Source organism: Rhinoraja longicauda, chromosome 15 (genome assembly GCF_053455715.1).
Source record: "Rhinoraja longicauda isolate Sanriku21f chromosome 15, sRhiLon1.1, whole genome shotgun sequence".
NCBI lineage: Eukaryota > Metazoa > Chordata > Chondrichthyes > Rajiformes > Arhynchobatidae > Rhinoraja > Rhinoraja longicauda.
The window spans coordinates 9,451,527-9,473,439 of record NC_135967.1 but is presented as its reverse complement, the minus strand read 5'-3'; the positions used below and the strand labels follow the sequence as shown (position 1 = coordinate 9,473,439).

General features: G+C 48.4%; 1 protein-coding gene across 7 annotated transcripts in view; it reads right to left on the bottom strand.

Annotated features, from left to right (window-relative positions):
* LOC144600518 (phosphatidylinositol-3-phosphate phosphatase MTMR1-like) overlaps window positions 1-21,913 on the bottom strand; it is a 54,848-nt gene that overhangs the window by 6,299 nt on the left and 26,636 nt on the right. For all 7 annotated transcript variants that reach the window (XM_078412177.1, XM_078412179.1, XM_078412178.1 and 4 more), the window contains 10 exons: window positions 21,076-21,186; window positions 19,084-19,185; window positions 17,181-17,264; window positions 13,861-14,010; window positions 12,185-12,373; window positions 11,104-11,289; window positions 8,462-8,668; window positions 6,061-6,153; window positions 4,469-4,582; window positions 3,322-3,498 (listed from right to left, as the gene is read on the bottom strand). In XM_078412177.1, the coding sequence (XP_078268303.1) occupies window positions 3,322-3,498; window positions 4,469-4,582; window positions 6,061-6,153; window positions 8,462-8,668; window positions 11,104-11,289; window positions 12,185-12,373; window positions 13,861-14,010; window positions 17,181-17,264; window positions 19,084-19,185; window positions 21,076-21,186 (1,413 nt within the window). The remainder of the gene's footprint in view (window positions 1-3,321; window positions 3,499-4,468; window positions 4,583-6,060; window positions 6,154-8,461; window positions 8,669-11,103; window positions 11,290-12,184; window positions 12,374-13,860; window positions 14,011-17,180; window positions 17,265-19,083; window positions 19,186-21,075; window positions 21,187-21,913) is intronic.

Sequence of the window (21,913 nt, the reverse complement as noted above, 5' to 3'; positions counted from 1 at the left end):
AACAAAAGCAACTTGGGAGCGTGGTAAAGGACCAGTCTGGGCCCTGGTACCAGCAGCTGCGATCCAAACAGAGCAATTACATCAGCCCTTTGACCTCCGTGACTAAAGCAGCCTCTACACTAGTGAGGAAATCCATCTCACAGCAGCAACATTTATCCCCAACACTCACCAGCTTCCTTTCATTAATACATCAAACCACATGGAAATTCCACACAGAAGTCGGCCCCTCAACATCACCAGTCCACTCGCTCTCCTGCATCTCAGTTTACTAAGACTGCACCCCATCCCCATTTCCCTCTCTCTTCATTCTCCTTCCTTTCAAACTCTTCATGGACGTCAGCTTTAATGACCAATTTGTTCCACAGCCTCAGCCTTCTGCATTGAAAAATGTTCCTCTTGCTCCCACACCTTGCACCTCTTCCTTCAATATTGTACAGCTCTGCTCCCTTCTTCTGCATCCCTCTGTAAGTTGTGTTTTGATCAAGTTTAGTCTAGTTTATTGTCACGAGTACCGAGGTGCCTTGTAAAGATTCTTTGGTGCCTGCTATCCAGTCATGATTACAATCAAGCTTTTGATGAAGGAAATATCGTTAACTGCCAGATAATGTTTAGTGCTAGATAAAGTTCAGTAAAGTCCGATTAAAGATAGTCCAAGGGTCTCCAATGAGGTAGATGATAGGTCAGGACCGCTCTCTAGATGGTGATAGGATTTTTCAGTTGCCTGATAACAACTGGGAAGAAACTGACCCCGAATCTGCAGGTGTGCATTGTCACACTCCTGTACCCATTGCCTGATGGGAGAGGGGAGAAGTGGGAGTGACCGGATATTTACCTTATTCCATTCCTTAATCACTGTAAGTACAACTTCCAAATTATCCACTCATCTTCTCTGATCTGACTAACCATAATTTCCACTTCGTTCTTCGCATGAGGATTCTGTCATTCCACACACTATCCCAGTGAAATTTTGTTTTACCCTTACATTCCACCATCGTTCCTCTTAAACAACGAAGCACTAAACCAGACACAAAGTGCAGGAGTATCTCAGTGGGTCAGGCAGCATCTCTGGAGAAAATGAATAGTGACGTTTTTGGTCGTGACCCTTCTTCAGGCTGATTGGGTGGGGGGGGGGGAGTTGGGAAAGGTGGAAGAAAGGAGGGACGGGACAAAACCTGGTGAGTGATAGGTGGATACAGATTTGGAGGTGCTTTGATTGTTAAATGATTGGACAAATGAGATTCACCAGAATACTACGGGGACTTGAGTTATAGGGAGAGGCTGGGACTTTGACTATGGACTGCAGGAGGCTGAAGGGTAACCTTATTGAACAATGAAGGGCATAATTGCCTTTGTAGAAGTGTCTGTCTTCGGTGTATACCAGCATGTGCAGTTCCTTGATATACATAAGGTTAAGAGGAATATGGGCCAAATGCAGGCAAACAGAGTGGCCACATTGTTGGAATATCTCTCTCTCTCTCTCTCTCTCTCTGATTGATATCTGTTTTGCCATTCTCCAGTATAAAATCCAAGCATTATAGTAAATGCAAACAGATTTCCTTTGAACCCGTATGATCAGGATTACCAACATTCAGGAACACCACTGGTAACATCAGGAGAAGTAACAGTCTGCATGTTTACTTTAAAACTTGTTTAGTACTCACCCTCACTACAGTCAATGAAACTGAATACAAGATTGCTGAATTTCCACCCTGCTATGGCAGCTTTCCAACCTTTCCTGGCTCATAGCACAGCACAGTTCATGAAGTTCTGAACCGCTGCCACTGTTACAGAGAGCAACCAACTTATCCACAGCGACCTCCCTCAACATGTGGACAGGCACGTGGCCTGGAAAGGTTTGGAGGGATATGGGCCAAACACAGGCAGGTGGGACGAGTGTAGATGGGGCATGTCAGCCGGTGTGAGCAAGTTGAGCCGAAGGGGCTGTTTCCATGCAATTTGACTCTATGGTGAAAGGAGCATTTAATCTCCTTTCCGTGACACTGGTTTTAAGATGAGATGGGGAAAGATATAATAGGAACCTGGGGGGTAACGTTTGTTTACACAAAGGGTTTTGGGTTTATGGAACGATCTGCCGCAGGGAATGGAGAGATATGGATCGCGTGAAGGTAGAGGAGATTAGCTTAACTTGACACGATGTTCAGCACAGACATCGTGGGCCAAAGGGCCTGTTCCCGTGCTGTACTGTTGTATAGATAGGGTGAATGCACAGAGTCTTTTACCCAGAGTTGGGGAATCAAGAACCAGAGGACATAGATTTAAGGTGAGGGGGGAAAGATTTCATAGGAACCTGGAGGGAAACCTTTTTTTACACAAAGGGTGATAGGTGTATGGAACGAGCTGCCAGAGGAGGTAGTTGTGGCAGGTACTGTCATGACATGTAAGAGGCATTTGGACAGGTACATGGATAGGACAGGTATAGAGGCTTATAGGGCAAGCTGGGGCAGGTGGGACTAGTGTACATGGGGCATGTTGGTTGGTGTGGGCAAGTTGGACCGAAGGGCCTGTTTCCATGCTGTGTGACTCTATGGTGGCAGAGTAAATGCTAGCCGCAGTGTGACACCACCTGCCAAACCCACGCCCTCCAGCAGCAAGAACAAGGACACCATCACCCACATTCCTCCACAGTCACGCACCATTCTGACTCTCTCCTTCCAACTGGAAGGTCAAAAGATTAGAAGCAAGCAGGGGGTATGAGGAGAAGGCAGGAATGGGGTACTGATTGAGAATGATCAGCCATGATCACATTGAATGGCGGTGCTGGCTCGAAGGGCCGAATGGCCTCCTCCTTCACCTATTATCTATTGTCTATTGTCTAAGCATGCTAACCGGCATTCACTAAGCATGCCAACAAACTGAAAGGTGAGTCCTCTTGTTTGTGGCCTTTAAATATGCGTCCACCGCCGATCCTACGGCATCCTTGGTTCCAGGACTTCTCTGGGTTATCCGTTTTGCCAGACCAACAACGGTCACTGCCTTGGGAGGGGGGGGGGGGGGGTGGGGGCCGAGATACTGACATTAGAGATAGTTGACCCGCCGATTAACGGTGGAAGTCGGCTATGGGCAGGAGTTCCAGAGCCCTGGCCACAGGGGGCAAATTCAAGCCACCGATTGGCACGGAACTCCCGATGAGGTTGAGATCGGCCGCCTCACCCGGCTTGGGTGCCAGATTTTCAGGTCTTCTGGGGGGAGGGGAGATTTTGGTCGGATTAAAGGGGGGGGGGGGGGGAAAGGGGGGCGGGACCTCCAGGTGCCGGAAGATCAGTGGTGGATCTGTACTCATTTTATTTATCATCTTCTTACCTGTGGCCTCATCCTTGGGTTCCACCTGACGTAATAATTCACCCACAGCTCCAGGTGCCGTAAACTGGTCACTGGGTAAAGCACGTGGTTTTCATAATTCACATAGAACGGGTTGGTGAACTCCTCCAGCTGGCAGTTGATGTAGGACCACAGGGACACTGTGTTTGTCTGCACTTCCTGCACAAAGACACGGCAAAGTTACATTTGACCACAGCCCCCCCCCCCCCCTAGAATGCATCAAGGCTTGCATTCACACATTACGGTAAAGCTGTTGCCGCACAGCGCCAGAAACCAGGGTTCTATTCTGACCTAGGGCGCTGTCCGTGAGGAGTTTGCACGTTCTCCCTGTGACCTCGTGGGTTTCCCCCCGGGTGCTCTGGCTTACAGGTGAGGGGGTTGGGGGGGGGGGGGTAAGTGGCAGATGGGTGGATGAAGCTTAGAGATGAGTAGGAGACAAAATTGCGTCGGATAAGGAGAGAAGAGGAATGAAATGTAAAACAAGAGGGATGCAGGTGGATGGGATGTGGGGGGGGGGGGGGGAGGGAGTGGGGGGGAGGGGGAGGTCGGAAAGGGAAAGAGGGGCAGGATAGTGGGAGAAATGGGTGCACACAAGGGTGGGCACAGGAAAGAGAGAGGGTAGAAAAGGGGGGGGATGTAATCCAGAATTGGAGAATTCAATGTTCATACTGTTGGGGGGGGTGTAAGCTGCCCAAGCAAAATATGGGGTGCTGTTATAGACAATAGACAATAGGTGCAGGAGGGGGCCATTCGGCCCTTCGAGCCAGCACCGCCATTCAATGTGATCATGGCTGATCATTCTCAATCACTACCCCGTTCCTGCCTTCTCCCCATACCCCCTGACTCCGCTATCCTTAAGAGCTCTATCCAGCTCTCTCTTGAATGCATTCAGAGAATTGGCCTCCACTGCCTTCTGAGGCAGAGAATTCCAAGTGTTCCTCCCATTTGCAGGTGGCCTCACTCTGACAGTGGAGGAGGCCTGGGACAGGACGGTCAGTGTGGGAATGGGAAGGGGAGTTAAGCTGTTTGGCATCTGGGGAGATGAAGTGACCGGTCACGGTGGAGTTACCACAGAGACTGCGAGCGGGGGGGGTCAGTCCCAGCGACGCCCTTCAGCCTCGTTATTTACCTCCTTCACTCGCTGCTGCTCACAGTTGAACAGGAAGGTCCCAAACAGACAGCTGTACAGGTGGTCCAAGATGGTCAACAGGAAGAGCTCATTAAATTCAAAGGCGGCTGGAAACTAAAAGGGTAGAAACATACAAAATATAAAAATGGAGCAGCAAACAATCTTGATTAAACAGAATGTGGAAGAACTATGATATGTTATGCCTGTGGAACAGAAGAGTCCTAATTTCTGGAGGTTCCCAACTCTAAAAGATGTCCATGTTGGGAGTTGGAATGAGGGTAGAGGGGATAGTTTAGTTCAGTTTAGTTTATTGCCACGTGTACTGAGATCCAGGGAAAGCTGCTGTTGCGTGTGAACCGGTCAGCAGTAAGACACTACATGATTACAATCAAGCAATCCACAGTGTACAGATACACGATAAAGGGACCAACGTTAAATACAAGATAATGTCCAGAAAAGTCTGATTAAAGATAGTTTGAAGGTCTCCAATGAGGTAGATGGGAGGTCAGGCCGTTCTCTAGTTGGTGATAGGATGGTTCAGTCGCCTGATAACAGCTGGGAAGAAACTGTCCCTGAATCTGGAGGTGTGCGTTTTCACACTTCTGTACCAATTGCCTGATGGGAGAGGGGAGAAGAGGGAGTGGCCGGGGCGAGACTGGTCCTTTATGCCGGTGGCCTATGAGATGCAAAACACTGCAGACGCAGTAAATCTGAAATAAAAGAGAACAGCATCTGTGGAGAGAGAGAAAAAGAGTTTACTTCTCCTCGAGGGTCACACAGTGACACAGTGGTAGAGTTGCCGCCTTACAGCACAAGAGACCCGTGTTCAACCATGGGTGCTGTCTGTATGGAGTTTGTACAATCTCCCCGTGACCGTGTGCGTTTTCTCGTGTGCTCCGGTTTCCCCCCACACTCCAAAGACACGCGGGTGTGTAGGTCAATAGGCCTCTGTAAATTACCTCTACATTGCAGGATGCGAAACTGGAATAACATAGTAGTGTACGGGTGATTGCTGGTCGGCGTGGCCGACTTGGGGCTACTGACTATCCCACGGTCTAGGCTTAAGCTCAGGGGTGACCGCGCTTTTGCGGTTGCAGCTCCTAGACTGTGGAACAGCATCCCTCTCCCCATCAGAACTGCCCCCTCCATCGACTCCTTTAAGTCTAGGCTCAAAACCTATTTCTACTCCCTAGCGTTTGAGGCCCTCTGAGGGGGCGCTGTGAACTGTTTATGTATGTGCTGTTATGTTTGTGTGCCATTGTATGTTCGTTTCTTAGTGCCTGAACTGATGTACAGCACTTTGGTCAACGTGGGTTGTTTTTAAATGTGCTATACAAATAAAATTGACTTGACTTGACTTGGTGGGATGAAGGGCCTGTTTCCATGCTGTATCTCTAAACCAAACTAAACTTTCAGCAGAAGAGTCAAGGTGAGGCTGATTATCTGAAACTGTGGATTTCAATGTTGAGTCTCAAGGTATTATTCAGTGCCCAGAAGATCGGCTTGGGTGAATGTTGAGTTAGGGGTGGTAAGTGAAGTCAGTCCAGATACACATGCACCAAAGTACAAATAAAGAGTGAAAATGCTCCTACCTGTCTCGTCATCTGCCACACACAGTCAATGAACTGCAGGAAGATGGGCGATCGATCTGCGGCTGCATGGTTCTCATCTCCATGTCCTACTCTCTGAATGAGGCAGAAGGACGTGCACTTATGTAAAGTCTGAAGAATGGTCCCGACCCGAAACACCGCCTGCCCGATCCCTCATCATTAGCTGCCTGACCCGCTGAGTTAGTGCAGCTTAGTGTAATCTCACATGGAAACCTTTTTGTTGCGTCCTATCCAGTCAGGGGGAAGATTACACATGAGTGCACTCGAGCTGTCCAGACGTACTCCAGCACTTTGTGTTTTGTTCAAAATTCCAGCATCTGCAGTTCCTTGCGTTAACATAAATATCTGCCTGGGCTCAGGATGTCACTGGGCACAACCTGCTGCTCGAGTTGCTGCCTCACAGGGCCAGAGACCCAGGTTACATCTGTGTGGAGTTTGCACGTTCTCCCTGTGACCGCGTGGGTTTGCCCCCAGGTGCTCCGGTTTCCTCCCACAACCCAAAGACGTACAGGTTTAGAAACAAAGAAAATAGGTGCAGGAGGCCCAACATTGGGAACATTTTTCCTGCATCTAGCTTGTCCAGTCCTTTTATAATTTTATATGTTTCTATAAGATCCCCTCTCATCCTTCTAAACTCCAGTGAATACAAGCCTAGTCTTTTCAATCTTCCCTCATATGACAGTCCCGCCATTCCAGGGATCAATCTCGTGAATCTACGCTGCACTGCCTCAATTACAAGGATGTCCTTCCTCAAATTAGGAGACCAAAACTGTACACAATACTCCAGATGTGGTCTTACCAGGGCCCTATACAACTGCAGAAGAACCTCTTTACTCCTATACTGAAATCCTCTCGTTATGAAGGCCAACATGCCATTAGCTTTGTTCACTGCCTGCTGTACCTGCAGGCCAACTTTCAGTGACTGGTGTACAAGGACACCCAGGTCTCGCTGCACTTCCCCCTTAACTAACCTAACACAGTTGAGATAATAATCTGCCTCCTTGTTTTTGCTGCCAAAGTGGATAACCTCACATTTATCTATATTATACTGCATCTGCCACGCATCTGCCCACTCACTCAACATGTCCAGGTCACCCTGCAACCTCCTAACATCCTCTTCACAGTTCACACTGCCATCTAGCTATGTGTCATCCGCAAACTTGCTAGTGTTGCTTCTAATTCCCTCTCCCAAATCATTAATATATATGGTAAACAGTTGCGGCCCCAACACCGAGCCTTGCGGCTCGCCACTGCCTGCCATTCTGAAAAGGACCCGTTTACTCCTACTCTTTGCTTCCTGTCTGCCAACCAATTTTCTATCCATGTCAACACCCTACCCCCAATACCATGTGCTCTAATTTTGCTCACCAATCTCCCCGTATGGGACATTATCAAAGGCTTTCTGAAAGTCCAGATACACTACATCCACTGGCTCCCCTTCATCCATTTTAGAAATTCCAGAAGATTAGTCAAGCATGATTTCCCTTTCATAAATCCATGCTGACTTGAACTTATCCTTTTACTGCTATCCAAATGCACTGTTATTACCTCTTTAATAATTGACTCCAGCATCTTTCCCACAACCGGAGTCAGGCTAACTGGTCTATAATTCCCCGTTTTCTGTCTCGCTCCTTTCTTGAAAAGTGGGATAACTTTAGCTATCCTCCAATCCACAGGAACTGATCCTGAATCTATTGAACAGTGGAAAATGATCACCAATGTGTCTGAAGAAGGGTCTCGACCCGAAACGTCACCCATTCCTTCTCTCCTGAGATGCTGCCTGACCTGCTGAGTTACTCCAGCATTTTGTGAATAAATACCTTCGATTTGTACCAGCATCTGCAGTTATTTTCTTATACCAATGTGTCCACTATTTCTAGAGCCACCTCCCTGAGGACCCTGGGATGCAGACCATCAGGCCCAGGGGATTTATCATCCTTCAGTCCCATTAGTCTACCCAATACTATTTCTCGCCTAATGCAAATTTCTTTCAGTTCCTCTACCCCACTAGATCCTCTGTCCTCCAGTACATCTGGGAGATTGTTTGTGTCTTCCTTAGTGAAGATAGATCCGAAGTACCTGTTCAACTCTTCTGCCATTTGTAGGTTAATTGGCCCTCTGTAAATTACCCCTAGAGTGTAGGGAGTGGATACAAAAGTGGGATAACATAGAACTAGATGTATGGGTGATCGATGGTTGGCATGGACTCGGTGGGCCGAAGGGCCTGTTTCCATGCTGTATCTCCAAACTAAACTAAACTAGTTAAATGATGTACTGACCGAAGTTTAGTTTGGTTTTGTTTATCGTTCCGTGTACCGGGGTAGTGTGAAAAGCTTTGGACCAAAGTTATTCCACTTCACAGCACTTCACGGGTTTTACTCACAACTGCAAATCTGTGTCCAAAGCTGAGCCATTCCTTCTCCAGCAGCACCTCAAACCCCTTGATGGTGCGGTAGAAGCTATCGAGGATCAGCATGCTGAGCGACACGAGCTGCGAGGTCCGGTCCCAGCCATCGCTGCAGTGGATGACCACTGAGGTCTTTGCCGACTCCACCTTGTCGGCCACCCGGACCGCTCCCGCCAACAAGATCTGGGAAGAGAAGGCAACAGCCAGTTAACCAACCCACACCCGGAATGTGCAGCGGGAAGAGACCAGCACGGACACATAAGCAGTTTAGTTTATGTCTGTAGCGGCCAGCTTCTCGTCTATATCAATGAGCTCCCAAGCTGCCACTTGCATAGACCGGGTCAGCGATAAGCATAATGACTCAAACAATAATAACAGAGATCCTCCTTGACGTTTAATAGTTAGTCTTCTTTATTTGAAGGGGCAATAAACATATTGGCATATCTCTTGTCATCGACCAGTTGTTAATTGCTAGGAAAAATTCCATATCTTACCACAGTCTATGCGATCGTTACGAATTGCCCGATATAACTTCGACGCAGTTTGTATTAATCTTCTAGTTAATAAAACTTACAGGCGATTATATCATGGCTAATAAATCCTTTGGTGGAGCTTCTACCTGACCCTCTGTCAGCACCTCCCAGCTCACACACTCTGTGCCAGCACGTACCCAACTGCCCGTACTCTGGCTCCGCCCAGCCCCTACGTAAGCATTGCATTAACTCTCTAGTGTCCAAACTGCAGCAGAATACAAGGTAATAATATCAATAAGCAAAAATAACTAATAACTGCAAAATGGCTCCTACAATGTCATTTTAGTTTATTGTCACCTGTACCGAGCTTCTGCTGCGTGCTATCCAGTCAGAGGGAAGACTGATTACAATCGAGCCTTTTACGGTGTGTGGATACATGATAAGGCAGTAACGTTTAGTGCAAAGTGGTTTGCAAAGTCCGGTCAAGGCTAGTCCGAGGGTCAACAATGAAACAATTACAGACACTGGAATCTTGAGCAAAACGCACAGTGCTGGAGGAACACAGAAGGTCAGGCAGCATCCGTGGAGGGAATGAATGGACAGTCGGGAGCCCTCTCCAATTGTAAGTTACTGAACATTTGAATTCTCCAATTTTTAGTCACGAGTCCGAAGAAGGGTCCCGACCTAAAACGTCGACTGTCCATTTCCTCCAGATCCTGGACACAAGGAACTGCAGATACTGGACACAGATACTGGACACAGGAACTGCAGATACTGGACACAGGAACTGCAGATACTGGACACAGGAACTGCAGATACTGGACACAGGAACTGCAGATACTGGACACAAGGAACTGCAGATACTGGACACAAGGAACTGCAGATACTGGACACAAGGAACTGCGGATACTGGACACAAGGAACTGCAGATACTGGACACAGGAACTGCAGATACTGGACACAGGGAACTGCAGATACTGGACACAGGGAACTGCAGATACTGGCACAAGGAACTGCAGATACTGGACACAGGAACTGCAGATACTGGACACAGGAACTGCAGATACTGGACACAGGAACTGCAGATACTGGCACAAGGAACTGCAGATACTGGCACAAGGAACTGCAGATACTGGCACAAGGAACTGCAGATACTGGCACAAGGAACTGCAGATACTGGACACAGGGAACTGCAGATATTGGACACAAGGAACAGCAGATGCTGGTTTACAAAGAAAGGCACTTTGTAACACTGGAGGAACTCAGCAGGTCAGGCAGCCTCCCTGGGGGACATGGACGGACAATGTTTCGGGTCAGGTACGAAGAAGGGTTCTGACCCTTAAAGTCATCTATTTACATTCTCCAGAGATGCTGCCTGACCCGCTGAGTTACTCCAGCACTTTGCGTTTTGCTCAAGAGACCAGTACATCTTCCTCAGCCCCATGTTTGGTCCATTCAAGACGACAACCTGCGGGCTGCACTTGCTTCTGTTCCACAGGCAAGGTTTAGCCGGCCCATCGGTACACAGCAAGACCCCACGGGTAGCCGCCAGCTGTGGGTATTGGCCGAGGGAGCTCCACGTCCCTCGCTGAATGCCACGCTGGGATATTGTATGCCAAGCCGGAGCGGCGGGACACTCCTTGTGGATATGGACAGGATGTTTCTGCAAGGCAGACTGAGCGTAGGTGTTCAGCGAAACGATCGCCCAGTGTGCGCTTGTACAAGTAGACAGATGCAGTTCAGAAGCGGGGGCACAAACATCAGTCAGGTAGACACAAAACGCTGGAGTAACTCAGAGGGCCAGGCAGCATCTCAGGAGAGAAGGAACCTGTAACGTTTCGGGTCACACATGTGTGACGTGACGTTTCAGACTGAAGAAGGGTCTCGACCCGAAACGTCACACATTCCTTCTCTCCTGAGATGCTGCCTGTCCCGCTGAGTTAAATAGACAATAGACAATAGATGCAGGAAGAGGCCATTCGGCCCTTCGAGCCAGCACCGCCATTCAATGTGATCATGGCTGATCATTCTCAATCAGTTACTCCAGCAGTTTGTGTCTACCTTCGATTTAAACCAACATCTGCAGTTTTTTCCCCTACACAAACATCAGTCAGCCTGACCGTAATGGGTCAGAATGTGTCTCACCCGTATGTACTCCAGCCAATGCGTCGAGTCGATATTTGACAGCCACTTGGATTCGTCTATGACCGGGTAAACAACGTCTTTCAGTTTCCTCAGAGATTCCCGGATGACATGGATATTGTGGATTTCCAAGAACACAAGCTCGGCGTTGGAATAGGCACCTTCACTCTCGTATCCTCCGCCCTTGGCCTGCACAGTGGCAACAAACATTGCAGGTATCAGTGGATCTCGGAAACATTCAACATTGTTCTTCCTCCTTCACAACACGTTGAAAGCAGCGTCCGACTGCATTACTGCAGCGGCTGACTTCATACGGCAAAAAAACTACAAAGAGGAGAAATTGGAAACACAAGGAACTGCAGGTGCTGGAATCTCCAGCAAAAAAAAACGAAAGCGTGGAGGAACTCAATGTGTCAGGTAGCATCTGTGGGGGGGGATGGACAAACGATGTTTCGTGTTAGGACCCTTCTACGGACTAATGGGAGTGTGTGGGGGGGGGGGGGGGGGGGAGAAAGCTGGAAAAGAGAGATGATAGTGGGCCAACGTCTGACAAGTGATAGGTTCTTCAGTCTGAAGAAGGGTCTCGACCCGAAACGTCACCCATTCCTTCTCTCCCGAGATGCTGCCTGACCTGCTGAGTTACTCCAGCATTTTGTGAATAAATACCTTCGATTTGTACCAGCATCTGCAGTTATTTTCTTATACTAAGTGATAAGTGGATACAGGTGTGGCGGGCGATTGGCAGATGGGTGGAGTAAGTAACAAAAGGGTGTCAGATAAGAGAAGGGGAGTGAAATGTAAAGCTGGAGGGGGAATATGTGTGCACGGGGATATGAGCAGACAGAAAAGGGGGGGGCGGGGGAGGGAATAGATGAGGAATGGGGGACTCAGGTGGAGATTTCAAGTGCGCTCTCATAATTTGGACTGGATTAAAGGAGGTGCCGGACCACCAAGTGGTCGGTGGTGGAACTAGTCGTTCTAGCACCAAACTCTGGTCCAATGGTTCAAAGGCTTAGGTTTTTACAACAATTTTGTTTTACATATCCATTTTTGCTTCCCCCAGTACAACATTCACAGTCGGCACCTTATTGGCATCAGCCACACTGTTTTGTCGAGCGTCGAAGATGGTCAGCTTGTGAGACTGGGCGTTGGCGTCCATGATGGTCTGAAGGTACTTCTCGTCTTCCTTGCATCGTTTGTCGTTGGGTCCGACCATCGGCTGGCTGCATCTGGTAATCGTGGCTTGGGTTTCCGGATGGATCCACGACAAGACCTGTGGAAACACGGGAACGAGTTTCAAGGGTCATTCACGTTCAGCCGTTCAAGAGAAACAGAGGCGTGTGGAGACATTATCTCAGGAACGAGTGGGTTGACCTATGATGTGCGCTTGGCCCCGCCGGGCCTGCCCTCGCTGGAGTTTAGAAGGATGAGGGGGGACCTCGGTGAAACTTGCTGAATAGTGAAAGGCCTGGATAGAGTGAATATGGAGAGGATGTTTCCACTAGTGGGAGAGTCTAGGACCAGAGAGCACAGTCTCAGAATAAAAGGACGTACCTTCAGAAAGGAGATGAGAAGCAATTTCTTTAGTCAGAGGGTGGTGAATCTGGGGAATTGATTGCCACAGACGGCTGTGGAGGCCAAGTTAATGGATATTTGTAAGGCGGAGATTGATAGATTCTTGATTAGTACGGGTGTCAGGGGTTATGGGGAGAAGGCAGGAGAATGGCGTTGAGAGGGAAAGATAGATCAGCCAATGATTAAATGGCGGAGTAGACTTGATGGGCCGAATGGCCTAATTCTGCTCATGGAACTTATGAACACGACTGAAACATTAACCGCTTCACTGCAGCAAACACAGTGAGGGCACCTACCCTGACCACCTCAGCCAGCAGCCACTAAAACTGTGACATGGGTCAACTCCAGATGTGGAAGAGCTGGTCCTGTTCCTAAGTGACCCAATATGACAACATGAGGGAGACTGGGATACGAGGCAATGGGAACATGAGGGAGACTGGGATACAGTGCACTGGGAACGTCATGGAGACTGGGATACGAGGCACTGGGAACGTCATGGAGACTGGGATACAGTGCACTGGGAACGTCATGGAGACTGGGATACGAGGCAATGGGAACATGAGGGAGACTGGGATACAGTGCACTGGGAACGTCACGGAGACTGGGATACACGGCACTGGGAACATCATGGAGACTGGGATACAGTGCACTGGGAACGTCATGGAGACTGGGATACATGGCACTGGGAACGTCATGGAGACTGGGATATGACGCACCGCTAATGTCAGGGAGAATGGGAACATGGGGGAGACTGGGATACAGTGCACCGGTAACGTCATGGAGACTGGGATACACGGCACTGGGAACGTCATGGAGACTGGGATACACGGCACCGGTAACGTCATGGAGACTGGGATACACGGCACTGGGAACGTCATGGAGACTGGGATACACGGCACTGGGAACGTCATGGAGACTGGGATATGACGCACCGCTAATGTCAGGGAGAATGGGAACACGAGGGAGACTGGGATACAGGGCACTGGGAATATCAGGGACTGGGAAATCGGGCACTGGGAACATGAAGAATACCTGGTACTGGGAATGTCTTGGAGACTGGGTTACGGGGATCTGGGAACGTCAGGAAGACTGGGATGGGGGGCACTGGGAACGTGAGGGAGATTCGGACACGAGACACTGCTCGTGTCAGGAACATTGAGATAGGAGACTCCGTCAACAACTCACTGGGAATCTGCCGCTGGTCCGGAAAGCTGCCACTTTGCACAGGTCATCATCTTTGACATTGGTTGGCATCACCACGATAGCTGGGTAAGTATCACAGAGCTCGTAGTTGCTGTTGACTTTCGATATTGTCCAGCTTTCATTTGGCAGACCCTGCAACAACATTGTTTTGGGCGAAGAAAAAGATTTAAGGTCATAAGTGATAGGAGTAGAATTAGGCCATTCGGCCCATCACGTCTACGCCGCCATTCAACCATGGCTGATCTATCACTCCCTTCTCCCCATAACTTCTGACACCTGTACCAATCAAAAATCTATTTATCTCTGCCTTAAAAATATCCACTGACTTGGCCTCCACAGCCTTCTGTGGCAAAGAATTCCAGATTCACCACCCTCTGACTAAAGAAATTTCTCATCTCCTTCCTAAAAGAACGTCATTTAATTCTGTGGCTATGACCTCTAGTCCTAGACTCTCCCACTAGTGGAAACATCCTCTCCACATCCACTCTATCCAAGCCTTTCACTATTCTGTATGTTTCAATGAGGTCCCCGCTCTTTCTTCTAAACTCCAGTGAGTACAGGCCCAGTGCTGACAAACGCTCACCATAGGTTAACCTACTCATTCCTGGAATCATTCTTGTGAACCTCCTCTGGACCCTCTCCAGAGCCAGCACATACATCCCTCCTCAGATATGGTGTCCAAAATTGCTCACATTGCACCCGTAGTCTGGATCGAACCCGTGACTCGGGCATTGTAAGGCAGCAACTCTACAGGAGCAGCACTGTGCCTCCCGCCTATATCTAAGATGTCACGGAAGTCAGGTGACTCCGTGTGCTGGTCCTGCAGGTGGATCTGCAATCTCTCCTTACAATCGCTCCACTCTTTTATATCCTTATTTCAACAACAGAAACGTTATTCCCTTTATTCAGCATCTGCACACTCTGGGCAGCCTGATTGTAATCAGGTACAGTCCTTTCGCTGACTGGATAACACGTAACAGCCATGGGCTTGTATACACTGATAGATCAGCCATGATAGATCAGCCATGGGCTTGTATACACTGGAATTTAGAAGAATGAGAGGGGATCTTATCGAAACGTATAAGATTATTAAGGGGTTGGACACATTAGAGGCAGGAAACATGTTCCCAATGTTGGGGGAGTCCAGAACCAGGGGCCACAGTTTAAGAATAAGGGGTAGGCCATTTAGAACTGAGATGAGGAAAAACTTTTTCAGTCAGACAGTTGTGAATCTGTGGAATTCTCTGCCTCAGAAGGCAGTGGAGGCCAATTCTCTGAATACATTCAAGAGAGAGCTAGATAGAGCTCTTAAGGATAGCGGAGTCAGGGGGTATGGGGAGAAGGCAGGAACAGGGTACTGATTGAGAATGATCAGCCATGATCACATTGAATGGTGGTGCTGGCTCGAAGGGCCGAATGGCCTCCTCCTGCACCTATTGTCTATTGTCTATTGTCTAATGTAACACAAAGCTTTTCCCTGTACCTCGCTACACACGACAATAATAAACAAAACTAAAAATAAAGACTTCCAGGCTTTTAACACTGGCGACATTGAAGAAATGGAGATGTAGTTCTACTAAACAAAACCAAATGATTGAACATTGGACCTGCCACTCTACACAATCTAGGCTGCAATTCAAGTTGTCGACTATGGGAAGTCGCTAAATTAGTTCAAGCGAAATACCTAAGGAACACCCAGAATACAGCTTGCCATGACTGCCCCAGGTCCGTGAGAACTTGCTGGGAGCCAGGTGGCGCAGCGGTAGAGTTGCTGCCTTACAGCGAATGCAGCGCCGGAGACCCGGGTTCGATCCCGACTACGGGTGCCGTCTGCATGGAGTTTATACGTTCTCCCCGTGACCTGCGTGGGTTTTCTCTGAGATCTCCGGTTTCCTCCCGCACTCCAAAGACGTGCAGGTTTGTAGGTTAATTGGCTTGGTAATTGTAAAAATTGTCCCTAGTGAGGGTAGGATAGTGTTAATAGTGATAGTGTCTCTAAACTAAACTAGACTAACAAAGGAAAGGAGAGCTTCCATCATCACACATACATGCGTTAGCTCGGTTAGGATGGAGGACAGAAGCCGACAGCTCATCACCATCTCCATCTCAATGGGTGGAGATGACAAATGTCCAAAACCAGCATTAAAAAGCAAAAGGAACTGCAGACGCTGCTTTACAAAAACAAAGGAAAAAAGCAAAGTCATTGGGCCTGGCCTGGGTGGCAGTGAGGGTCATGATGCATCCAGACTGAAGAAACGTCACCAACCCGTATCCTTCAGAGATGCTGCCTGACCTGCTGACGCACTCCAACATGGTGGCTTCTATTTTTAAAAAGTAGATTGCTCAAAAGAAATCAACTTCACGCAGAAATAGAAATAGAAATTGCACCATACTTGTATAGTGACACAGTGGCGCAGCAGTAGAGTTTCTGCCTTAAGGAGCCAGGGACCCGGGTTCGTTCTTGACCACGGGCGCTGTCTATGTGGAGTTTGCACGTTCTCTCAGTGGCCACGTAGGTTTTCTCCAGGTGCGTTGGTATCCTCTCACACTCCAAAGATGTGCAGATTTGCAGGTTAATTGGCTTCTGCAAATTGTAAATGGTCCTTAGTGTGTAGGATAGTGGTAATGTGCGAGGACTGCTGATCGGCATTGACTCGATGGGCCGAAGGGCCTGTTTCTGCGCTCTCTCCAAATTAAAATCTAAAGCACTGTAGTGACCAAAAGGAATATAAGTCTGAAGACGGATCTCAATCTGGAATAGGCCGCGGGATTTTCACCGCCCGGCGGGGGCTTCAATGTTGGGAGCCACGACCGCCACGACGTGCAGCGGCAGCGTCTTCGCCCGCGCTGAATCGCGGGGCTTGGGTCGGCCCGCTGCTGACCTTTCACCATCCGGCGCGGCCTGGAACGTGGCAACTCCAACAGCCTGACCGCGGGAGAAGACGGCAGGGGAAGAGAAAAGACATTCTGGCCTTCCATCACAGTGAGGAGGGGACTGGAGGAGACTCACTGTGATGGATGTTTCTTTTTTTTGTTTTGTGTTGGTTTGTGATTGTGTGTGTAATTGCTTATTTTATTGCTCTTATTGTTGGACTGTGGGTGACGAAATCTCGTCCAAAAGACTTGTTTTTTTTGGATGACAATAAAGGTTATTCTGATTCTGATTCTGACCCGAAATGCTACCCATTCCTTCTCTTCAGAGATGCGGCCTGACCGACTGAGTTACTCCGGCATTTTGTGCCTACCTTCGATTTAAACCAGCATCTGCAGTTCTTTCCTGCACATAAATGACGATGACCTACCTGTCTCTTATATTCTGCAACTGGGTCGTAGACCTTCCAGCCCTCCACAGGGAAGTTCTCCTTATATTTCATTGCAAACAGTGGCTAAACAGGAGGAGAAAACACAATAGTTTAGCACGACAGCGTTTCATCATGGAGTACATCACATGCTGGTTAGGACAACAGTCTCAAAACCCAAACAAAATGCTGCTGTACATGGACTTCAGTAAGGCGTTCGACGAGGTGCCGCATGGTAGGCTGCTATGGAAGGTTAGATCGTAGGGGATCCAAGGAGAGATAGCTGAATGGATAGCAAATTGGCTCCATGGAAGGAAGCAGAGGGTAATGGTGGAAGGTTGCTTCTCAGACTGGATGCCTGTGACTAGTGGTGTGCCTCAGGGTTCGGTTACCGTTTGTCATCTACATCAATGATTTGGATGAGAACATACAGGGCAAGGTTAGTAAGTTTGCTGATGATACAAAAGTTAGTGGTTTTGCAGATAGTGAAGATGGTTGTGAAAGATTGCAGCAGGATCTGGATCGATTGACCAGGTGGGCGGAGGAATGGTTAATGGAATTTAATACAGAGAAGTGTGAGGTGTTGCATTTTGGGGTGTTGAACCGAGGGGTAACTTTTTGACACAAAGGGTGGTGGTGTATGGAACAAGCTGCCAGAGGAGGTGGTTGAGGCTGGGACTATCCCATCGTTTAAGAAATAATTAGACAGGTACATGGATAGGACAGGTTTGGAGGGATATGGACAAAGCACAGGCAAGTGGGACTAGTGTAGCTGGGACATTGTTGGCTGGTGTGGGCGAGTTGGGCCGAAGGGCCTGTTTCCACACTGTATCACTCTATCCTCACCTCTATTCCCCACTAATGCTGCCTGACTTCATGTTCCTATTTTATATCCACTAGGAACACAGGAAGTCCCCACATTTGTATTTTAGTTAAGAACACACAAAGTCCCCAGACTCAGTAACAATGTTGTATCTCTAAACACATTAGCAGTAGACCACCTCGGGAGAGAGGCAGCATCATGGGAGGGGTTGGAGAGAGAGAGAGAAAGAGAGATAGAGAGAGAGAGAGATGGAGAAAGAGAGAGAGATAGAGAAAGAGAGAGATAAAGAGATAGAGATAGAGAAAGAGAGAGAGATAGAGATAGAGAGAGATAGAGAAAGAGAGATAGAGAAAGAGAGAGATAGAGAAAGAGAGAGATAGAGAAAGAGAGAGATAGAGAGATAGAAAGAGAGAGAGATAGAAAGAGAGAGATAGAAAGAGAGAGAGATAGAAAGAGAGAGAGATAGAGAAAGAGAGAGATAGAGAAAGAGAGAGATAGAGAAAGAGAGAGAGATAGAGAAAGAGAGAGAGATAAAGAAAGAGAGATAGAAAGAGAGAGGGAGGATAGGAGTGAGGGAGAGAGTGAGAGAGCGATGACATGAGAGAGGGAGGGAGAGACAAAGGATAGGAGGAAGGGAGAGGGAGGATAGGAAGGAGGGAGGGAAGGAGGGAGGGAAGGAGGGAGGGAAGGAGGGAGGGAAGGAAGGAGGGTGGGAGGGAGTATTCCAATCTACAGTGAGCTGAAATTTCTTCTCCAAAAGGATGTTGAATCTTAAGAGTTTTGCCCTAGCTAGCTGTGGCTTCTCAGGTGCCAGGTCTGGAGGAGAGCGTTTGATAACAAGGGGCTGGATTCCTGCCTCACGTACATCATTCCTTTGCTCTAAAGCTATTTCTCCATTTACACACCCCTGTCACTCACAGGAAAGGATGGTTTTTGCCTGATTACTTGTGATTGGTTTTTACTGCCAATTCTTTTCTTCATCAGCTGTCAGTATTTAATTCCATTTCCCTTCAGGGGAAATAGTTATTGAACATTCAACAATCACTCCCCGCGCGAGTGCACCGCACGGGCAAGCAAACTTACCATGTTTATCGAGACAGGAAAGGCAAACTGCGTGAGGTTCTCAAAGATCTCCAGTTTCCCATGCTCCTCTTGCTTGTAAGCAAACCGTAGATTCCTCATATCCTGCAGGAACGGTTGGACAAGATTATGTCAAATCGTCTCCAGAAATAAAATGAAACCCGGAATACTGGAGATGTCATTGAAGGGCCGAATGGTCTCCTCCTGCACCTATTGTCTATTGTCTACCAATCTGGATTATTTTCTTAAAGGAGTTAAATTGGACTGGTACATGGGTGGGAAAGGTGTAGAGGGGTGTGGGCCAAAAGCAGGCAAATGGGACCAGCTTCGATGGGGCATCTTGGTTGGCATGGCCAAGTTGGGCTGAACGGCCTATTTCCGTGCTGCATAACTCAATGACTCCAAGCACCGTCGGGAGGCATAAGAAATTGCAGGCACTGGAATCGTGAGCAAAAACCAAAGTGCTGGAGGAACTCAGCGGGTCAGGCAGCATCTGTGGAGGGAATCAGGTCAAGAACCTTCTTCAAACTGAACATTCCCTCCACAGATGTTGCCTGACCTGCATTTCACATCTGGCAATGAATACCTTAATAAAATCACGGCTATGTCAGAGAATGCCAAGTGGGCAAGCTTTAGATTGTGGGGTGGCACAGTGGCTCAGCTGGTAGAGCTGCTGTCTCATAGTGACCCAGGTTTACTCATGATCTCCTTTCCCGTCTGTGTGGAGTTTGAAACTTGCCAACAGTACCTGGGTTAGCAGGTGAACTGGTCACTGTGAATCTTTAGGAAGCATGGAAACAGGCCCTTCGGCCCACCGAGTCCACGTCGACCATCAAACAACCACTCACAATAGTTCTATGTTATCCCACATTTCGCGTCTCCTCACTGCACAGTAGGGGCAATTTACAGAGGCCAATTGACCTACAAATCTGTACGTCTTTGGGATGCAGGAGGAAACCGGAGCATCCGGAAAAAAAACATGCAATCTAGGGGAGAAAGCACAAACTCCACTCTCCACCCGAGATCAGGATTGAACCTGCTTCTCTGGCGCTGTGAGACAGCAGCTCTACCAGCTGTGCCACTCTTGTTTCTAAGCTGCAAACAAAGGGCAGAATTTGTGGAAGAAGATGGGATTATGGGGGGGGGAATGGGTTAAAGTAGGATTAGTACAACCTGCCCCCAGATCCCATTCATGATGGTCAGCATGGAATTGATGGGCTGAAAGGTCTGTTTCCACATAGTATCTATTACTAACTGTTGCAACATAAAATATGACCAGCATGGGTGGCGCAGCGGTAGAGGTGCTGCTTTGCAGCGCCAGAGACCCCGGTTCAGTCCTGACTATGGGTGCTGTCTGTACCAGCGTTTGTACGTTCTCCTTGTGACCGAGTGGGTTTTCTCCAGGTGCACCAGTTTCCTCCCACATTCCCAAAAACGTGCAGGTTTGTATTCACAAAATGCTGGAGTAACTCAGCAGGTCAGGCAGCATCTCAGGAGAGAAGGAATGACTGTCGGTTAATTGACTTCGGTAAAAATCGTAAATAGGCCCTGGTGTGTCGGACCGTGTTAGTGTATGGGGACCGCTGGTCGGCACGGACTTTGGGGGGCCGAAGGGTTTGTTTCCGCGCTGCACCTCTAAACTAACATGCTCTGTGTGATAAAAGACGGGGGATTTTACAATTGAGCTCTGTAAAATTGCCCCTAGTGTGTAGGGAGTGGATGAGAACACGGGATAACATACAACTAGGGTGAAGGGGCGACCTTTGATTGGCCTGGGCCTGTTTCCATGTTGTATCTCGAAATAAACTAAACTAAATCACAAAGTGATTTATGCCTGAAAAAGGGTCCCGACCTGAAACGTCACCCATCCTTTTTCTTTCCAGAGATGCTGCCAGACCCGCTGAGTTACTCCAGCACTGTGTCTATCTTGGGTAAGTACTGGCCCCACTCTCGATGCCTGGGCTCGAACAATCGCCCAGTTACTGCATGCTTTACCTTGCACACAATCTCCAGGCCGCAGGAACTTGCTCCGTGCGCTTGTACACCAGCGATTTGTTCAACGCGGCTCATGACTCCAAGTGGGACGTCGAGAGAGAAAGGAGGCTCCTGGAGTATAATTGCAAATAAGATGGATCAAGGCTTCGTTAACCAAACTGTAAATCACTGATACACAGCCTGGTTTCATTTATTTAGTTTAAACACCGTTACAACATCCTCTTGCCTTCCACCACGTATCCTTCTTTACACTGAGCTCCCCTTTCCTCCTTTCTCCCTTCAACAATACTCACTGAAATGATACGGATACGAGGACCAGCAGATGTTGGTTGACAAAAACAAAAAGCACAGAGTGCTGGACTTACTCAGTGGGTCAGACAGCATTTCCAGAGATGTTGCCCAACCCGCTGAGTTACTCCAGTACACTGAGTCTCTAACTGAAATAATATCAGGCCAATATCTCACAGCTGTTGTGAGGCCAATATCTCACAGCTATTGAGCGGCACGGTGGCGCAGCGGTAGAGTTGCTGCCTTACAGCGAATGCAGCGCCGGAGACTCAAGTTCGATCCTGACTACAGGCGCCGTCTGTATGGAGTTTGTATGATCTCCCCGTGACCTGCGTGGGTTTTAGACAATAGACAATAGGTGCAGGAGTAGGCCATTCGGCCCTTCGAACCAGCACCGCCATTCAATGTGATCATGGCTGATCATTCTCAATCAGTACCCTGTTCCTGCTTTCTCCCCATACCCCCTGACTCCGCTATCCTTAAGAGCTCTATCTAGCTCTCTCTTGAATGTATTCAGAGAATTGGCCTCCACTGCCCTCTGAGGCAGAGA